Source organism: Aptenodytes forsteri, unplaced genomic scaffold (assembly GCF_000699145.1).
Source record: "Aptenodytes forsteri isolate BGI_AS27 unplaced genomic scaffold, ASM69914v1 Scaffold151, whole genome shotgun sequence".
Classification (NCBI taxonomy): domain Eukaryota; kingdom Metazoa; phylum Chordata; class Aves; order Sphenisciformes; family Spheniscidae; genus Aptenodytes; species Aptenodytes forsteri.
The window spans coordinates 3312523-3319664 of NW_008795939.1; the positions used below are offsets into that span (position 1 = coordinate 3312523).

Below are 7142 nucleotides of genomic sequence, written 5' to 3' on the forward strand. Positions count from 1 at the left end.
TGGGTTAACGGTTGGACTTGATGATCTTAAGGGTCTTTTCCAACCTAAACGATTCTATGATAAATAAAAAAAACGTGCATTAAGAATCACATAAGATACTATTCTCCAACTGGGTAACTTACCATCTTTGTTCAGCCATTGCTTTCTTTGTCTGTAGAGGAGAAGTTTATTGTGGACATATGGCAAGAGAAACTTGACACACCAGCTCTCCACACCAAGCTTGTTTTCTACCAGGACAATAGGGCTCCGGTTATACCTGGCTTCAGGGCAGGGTATTAATCCAATTTCATCTCTTAAAAAACAGAAAGAAATATAATTAAACTTATTTCCAGTAGATGTCAATTATTTTTCTCAATAAAGCAGGCTAGCAATGCTTCCCACCCAGTCAGTCCATCATCTTTTTCCAAGTTTTTACTGAAATCTGTAGTCATTATCCTCAATTCACCTTCTTGAGTCTTGCTGGACTGCAGGTACGATAAAATGCATTTTCAGAAAACCATCCTCTGCAAAACTCATGCAGTATATTAACTTCGCAAATGATTCAAACATGTTTTAAGGCATGAACAAAGATTTAAGCTGAGCAAAAAAAGTAAATGTATTTCACCTCTGTACAATTTATTCACACACAATATAAAAGCCAGCTGCGGTTTTGAGTTAAGAGCCACTACAAAAATTTTGTATTAGTTCCCCAACGCTGTAGTGATAGAAAACCAGAAATATTTTAAGACTTGCTGAAGACTCTGGAAGTAATAGCCATGATTAGATGAGGCAGAATGAATTCAAAATCCTTTAAAAGTTCTCTAGGAAGATTCCTTTTCATGATTATGGCTATTCTCACCTTAAGATTATCGGGAAAGTTTCGTTAGATTTTCCAAGAGATCCTAAATGAGGAAGGTCCCTTTTTTTGTATTTTTAGATTATCACCTAAGCAGTTTAATTCAGCTGAATTAAATCAGTACCCCTGGCTTTGTGATGGAGATGCGATAGAGCTGTAACAACTGCTACTGCAAGGGAAACAAAACACATTAACCAGTACAGGCACCTGACTGACCCAAAGCTACCCAGGTGTGCCCTGCAGCAGCATGACCAGGTGCTCTGAAACCAAAAATCACACAAAAGAAAATCACATAGACAGCAATGTGTGCCTTTCCACATGTACATTTCCACATACCCCATTTTTCCTTCTCCTTCAGACTGTGCAAGGCAGTCTGCTGAACAGGGGGAAGATCTGAGACACAGAGGCCAGCCTGATTAAACGGCAACTTTCTATGACAGGCTTTAATCAAGACTTTAAAAAAATAGTGATGGCCACAAAAATTCATACCAGCAAACAAAGGAGAAGACACTCAGCTGTTTAGTTTCAAAGGGCCATACCATATTTTACTTTTTCCTCAGCTTTCTCTAGTGTGTAGGGATTTTGGAAGAGCAGCTTTAACAGCTTCTTAAAAAACAAACACAGGTTGTCAAGGATTCACACTTGTTTGGACAGAAAGCAATATTATTTTATACTTTCCGTTATGCATGATTTCTCCACCAACTCCTGTTTAGTGGAAAATTTTATTGCTGAGGAGGGAGATCCTCAGATCTCAGGCAGGAAAAAAAAGATCTCTTGTGATCTTAGATAGAAAGCGAATTTTCCACCTTAAATTTTCTCAATACAAGGTCCACAGATACACTCCAAGTGTCAACCCCACAACCTCAACTCAATTATCTTAAACTAATTTTGTTACTGGACAATCTGAGTGTACCTATTTAGTTCTGTGTCCTCACTGGATTATTAGTAAAGCAATCAAAAGTGACACCATGTGCTTGTTTAAGAATATATTTGCTTATTCAAAACCCAGATTTAATCTTCCATATATCACAACATACACCACAAGCCACAAACAGCACAATTAACTCGAGGTAAGATATTTGCAAATCACTTGGCTCTATCTCCAAACACACCCAGGTCCCTTACCCATCCCTGGTAATCCGAGAACTGAGAGAGGAAAAACAGCATTTTCCTACCCCACCAATTGCAAGCAATGGGTATCAAAGCAAGATCCTCATCTCTGCGGCTCCACTCAACACAAGTCAAGCTCTTCAGGAAGCTAGTCAGATTAGACCTAAAATGACATTCCAGTCTGCTTCTTTCAACATGGTACCTTATAGCCTGAAGTTTGTACTTACTGCTGGCACCTTTCTTTTATGAATGTTAAACTCAGTCCTTGGCCAAACTTTGCCTGGCCTTGCACATAGGGACATACAGGTCCCCACCTGCAATGAAGATGCAGTCACCCACAGCTTTGTTAATTAACTCCGTGAATTACCACAAGAATTTACCAGCTGTTGCTTACAAACAGTACACCAAAGGTAAACAGCAAGGAGAGAAAAAAAAAAAACCAACAAACAAAAACATACATCCACACCCTCACTTCTTACCGACTACAAAAAGTCTGACTCAGGTGAGCTAAGTTTCACAACACTGCTTTAAACATGCCAAAATGACAGACAGGTAGGGTTTGCACAGAGCTGACAAGTCAGCCTGAAACACCCCAACTCCAGAAAGCGCTCAGCTAGCCAAAATCTGCAGAGGACTAGACCACTGCATAATGAAATTCACCAAGATACAGTGCAACACAAAAAATGGTTTATCTGGTAACCACTCAGTTTTTGCTAAGATGCAAACCAGGACTTGTCATTTGGTAGAAATGTTGCTTCCAACACCTTGGTACTGTTTTTGATGATCCGTGTCGTTCAGAAATCATATGTTGCATTCAGTTCCTGAGAAGGAACAGAATTCACGATGCAAATTACCAGGAGGGCAGATTTATCTAAGGTGGGGTGCCTATCTCACAGACGAAACAATTAATTCAATCTATTCCTGCTCCTGAAGGCTGCTCAGATCTGCAGAAGGAGCAAGTAATGGGGCAGGTCTGTCAGCCCAGGAGACACTGCTTGAGAATGCCTGCAGCCTCTGCTCCACCATGTACCCAAAGAAAGCTTCTGCAGCAGGACTGGCATGCAGGCGCCACTGAATTAGTGCTCGTAAAATGAAGTGACTGAAGTACCCTTCATCTTTTGCAAACCGCCCCAGCCATGTGATGGAAGACATGCCTCTTCATATGACAGGATTGCCCAAACTTATTGCAGGATGAAGGATGCCTACACTTAGGTCAAGTGACAGGTGCAAGCTGCTCACAATACTGAAGGGGACATCAACTGAGGGCTGCTGTTTGTTGGTATTTTGTACTACCAGAAGCACCATCTACTATAAAAGTAAGATTTAATTTCTCTCCCTAGATTTCCCAGTTTTCTGATATTGTCTCTTGAATTTTAGGAGTTATTTGGTGCTTTTACATTTATTTTCCTCAAGCAAGCACCACAGCCATGTTCCAAAAACCGCATGAAATATCTCTGTATTTACAGGATACCAGGCTAGTTCATATTCCTAAAATACAGCATGAAAGCAGCCAGAACTTAGTGGAAGATTTTAGCTGGTTTGTCATGAAGCCTGCAGCCATTACAGAGCTTCTTCAACCTGTGCTGAGACCAGAGAACATGTGCAAGACGAGACCCGGGAGACCGTGGAGCTGCACAATCCAGACCTGGTCCATAGTGCAAACCTCAGCCATGGCAGAACAATACTGACAAGCCATTGCAGGACCTGCTTCAAGAGCCCCAGTCTGTTGACTCAGCCATTCAATGGCCTTCCCCAAAATATAAACCCTAGCCAAGCTACTTCAAACTTTTAAAGCCATGATGATACAAAAAAGTTCCCTCTCATTCACAAAACCACAATACCACAGTACTGCTAGGGAAGAAGGCATTTCTTGTGATGCTACTGTGGTGGGTCTTCAGCTTTAGGTACCCCATCTGATGGGATCTTCTCTGATTTTTTTCTAGAAGGTCATCTTCAAAATAACCCAACCTCTCCCCACAGAATCAGACAGAGGATATTAAATAATGGCTGGGAGATCTAAATGAGGTACAATCAGTGGATACGATGCAACTACGATTCTACTGACAATAAAGACTGGACGTAAGTAGTTGAATATTTCTGCAATTATAAAAAACTTTTAATACTGGACGACAATCCAGAGCATGGACACTTGAAAGGTGTATATTTTTACATTAAAATAAGTCTCATGAAATGACTACATGGCTAATGAATTTACAATATTTGAAAGGTAGGGAAGAGGGGGCCTAAATCCAAGAGTTGAAACTTTTTTTTTCCTTATCATGCAGTGCATCATATACAGATGATTCTCTTGTAGAATTTCAAGTATATTAATTTGCGCATTATGATTAGTCATTATCTTAGTGGTACAACCAAAATCTTTCATAAATGAAAGAACATTAATGTATTACTGAAATCCAAAGTACTTCTAGCCAATATTTGCTTCTAAAGAAGCTATGACACTCACTCCCTAGGAGTTTCCTTTTGTTTGCTCTCACATTAATCCCCACTTGATTGGAAACTCCTGCTGCAATAACAAAGTTCTGCACTGATGACCCCTCTCACTAAGTATTGCAAGCAAATTATTTTTACTTACTATTGGTATATTTGGAAGTACCAATGCTGCACAAAGGTATTAAACAATCTAATGAAAAGAACATTGACAAGACAAATTTCATACTCAGCTACAGTAAAGACTTAAGGAAGTATGTTTCTTTCTGAATCCCCTGCAGAGAAATTTGCAATCACACCAGGAAAAACCTTGATTCAGAGTTTCAAATCTAACAAAATGAAGTGTGGTATTTTTACTACATTAAGAATGTGATGAATTAAGATAGAAAAAATTATCTGAGCTACAGTGACATAAGTGATTCTTGGCAAACCATAAATAGTATTCTCAGATTTTGTACACAAATGCTGGGCTACCATTTAGGAGTTGATCTGTCCAATTACGCCCATCAAATTAATGTACTTTTTTGACAAGTGAGTCTATTTCTGTTTGACTTCATGTGCAAAAGAACAGCAAAGTTCAAAAGAAAGTATACACTGATCACACTGTTGGTGATCCGTTCAGTTCCAGTGGGATAGCTCATGTATATGACTTTATCAGGACCTATGTTTGTAGGACTGGGTCAAAATATCTTCCAGAAAATTTCATAGCCTTACAAAAATGAAAACTAGCATGCTGACACAGTTATCCGACTGAAGAAAATGGAGCTATCAGAGAGACAAGTCAAGAAGAATTGTGTTGTATATTTAGTTAGAAGTAAGCTCCGCTTAAAAAGATGCACAGTCTTGCTGCAAATTTCATTTAAAGCAAAAAAAGAGAAACAACAATCCAACATTCTACTTAGTCTAAAACTGTATCTTTACATGCTTTTTAGCGTTGACCAGAGACAACACCCCCTTTAAAACCTACAAAACTGTGAACCTGCCAGAACAAAACACCCATTCTGACAGATGCAAAGGGGGCAAGCGAACAAACAGTCAAAGACAAGGGACAACAAATGCTGGAAGAGAGATGAGTAGGGGACAAACGTATGGCATGTGAATAAGAACATCATGCATGTGGCAGATCCCTTATTTTCAGTGGAGCCAGGCAGATGCCACGTAAAAGAATTCAAACCTGGATCTGTAACATGAACAGGCCGCTCAATTCAAGAGGGTAACATCTGTCAGGGACTGCAGCTGGTTATGACTGCAGTTCAGAAATCTAGCAGACAGAATTGCCGCTTTTCACACTTTAGGGGGTAAACTAGCAGTAGTTTGTGCTTTCTCACTTGAAGCATGACACAGTGCATCAGTCTCAGAGCACACAACTCTTGCAGCCTACTTTCATCTCCGAGATTGCATCTATGAAAGAAAACAGCAACAGCAGCATGTTCTTCAAAAACACAAGCTTGAAGTTTGCTACCAATAAACAATTCTGGCAAAGGAGTAGGAACTAAGAAGAATCAGAACATTCATTCACAAATACTGGCTGTTTACAGGACATTATGCCTCACAGCCTAAAAATGAAGCTTTATGGCAAAATGCAGTTCTTTTTTAGACAGCATCCATATGCTGTATTTTAAAACCTGGCCACCCACCCAAGTTGCTTACTACATTTATAGAAACATGAGCGTATTCATTCTAATCTTCTCTTTTAAGCAAAGGGATAAATTAAGTGCCCGTAAAATTTTCCTACGTAGCTGCTTACCATACCATTTTCTGGAACAGATTAATAGGCCACCACCTCAGAGACTGCAGCATTTCCAGCCGACACAAATACACCGTACTTACCTTATGAAGTTGTTACCCATTATGTGCTACTTCATTTGCCACAACCAACATGGAGTTTACATAAATAGATAGAAAGCTGCTTCCCTAAACAGTTCGTGTCTTAAAACAACAAAGGATGGTGAAGGAAACAGAAATACAGGAGGTACCTAAATCAGGGTCTCGGAGCTGGTCAGTGGCGGAACTGAAAATAAAACGCAGACCATCTGACCCCCAGATTGTTAGATAAACCTGATTCTCACAAGACAGCAATAACTGTAGTTTGTGGTTACACAGTCATTCTGTTTGTCTCCTTCAAAACACCACACAATGAAAAGCACTGGCATCTCTATTAACAGATAGAGATTTGAAGGCGGCATTGATCAAACCGCGCTGTTTGTACAAGGGTGCAGTTCAGTAGGCTTCAACCCCGGGATTCGCTTCCACCAGCGCTAACGCTCTGCCTCAGACACTCACAGACCCCGCTGCCTTCAGCGGGGCTTGGCACGCCTGACCCAGCTGCAGGCAAAGGTCAATCCCATCTCGACTAAGCTATGAGTTTAACGTTGCCAAACCTCAAATTCAGGTAGACGTCATTTAAGAACTTGTCTTTAAATTCATCATTTCCAGATTTTAGAGCCCTCGCCGGTTTCTGTAACTAGGTACTTTTCATTGACGAGGCTGTTTTTGCCGGCAGGCTGACGAAGCAGCTGCACGGCTCACCAGCGGAGAGGGTGCTGCCGCAGCCTGCGCCCAGCGGGCCACAGGGGCGTCCAGGAGTTGCTCAAACTCCGGGAGCAGGTACGTGGCGTATCCAGAAGACGACGAGGCAGCAGGGGAGCACAGAGAACATGTGGCATCAGCGACCTGCCCCGATGAAGCACAGGTGCCAGGGAAACCGCCTGGCGCCGGCCCTCCCGCTGGCAGGCTGGCACGCCCCGGG

General features: G+C 41.2%; 1 protein-coding gene across 1 annotated transcript in view; it reads right to left on the reverse strand.

The window, feature by feature from the left end:
• The window catches only part of PTAR1 (protein prenyltransferase alpha subunit repeat containing 1), a 37546-nt gene extending 31303 nt beyond the window's left edge, over nucleotides 1–6243 (reverse strand). Inside the window, exons 1-2 of the mRNA XM_009285298.2 lie at nucleotides 6224–6243; nucleotides 123–292 (exon numbers count right to left, since the gene is read on the reverse strand). Of these exons, the coding sequence (XP_009283573.1) occupies nucleotides 123–292; nucleotides 6224–6243 (190 nt within the window). The remainder of the gene's footprint in view (nucleotides 1–122; nucleotides 293–6223) is intronic.
• Between the last annotated feature and the right edge of the window lie 899 nt (nucleotides 6244–7142).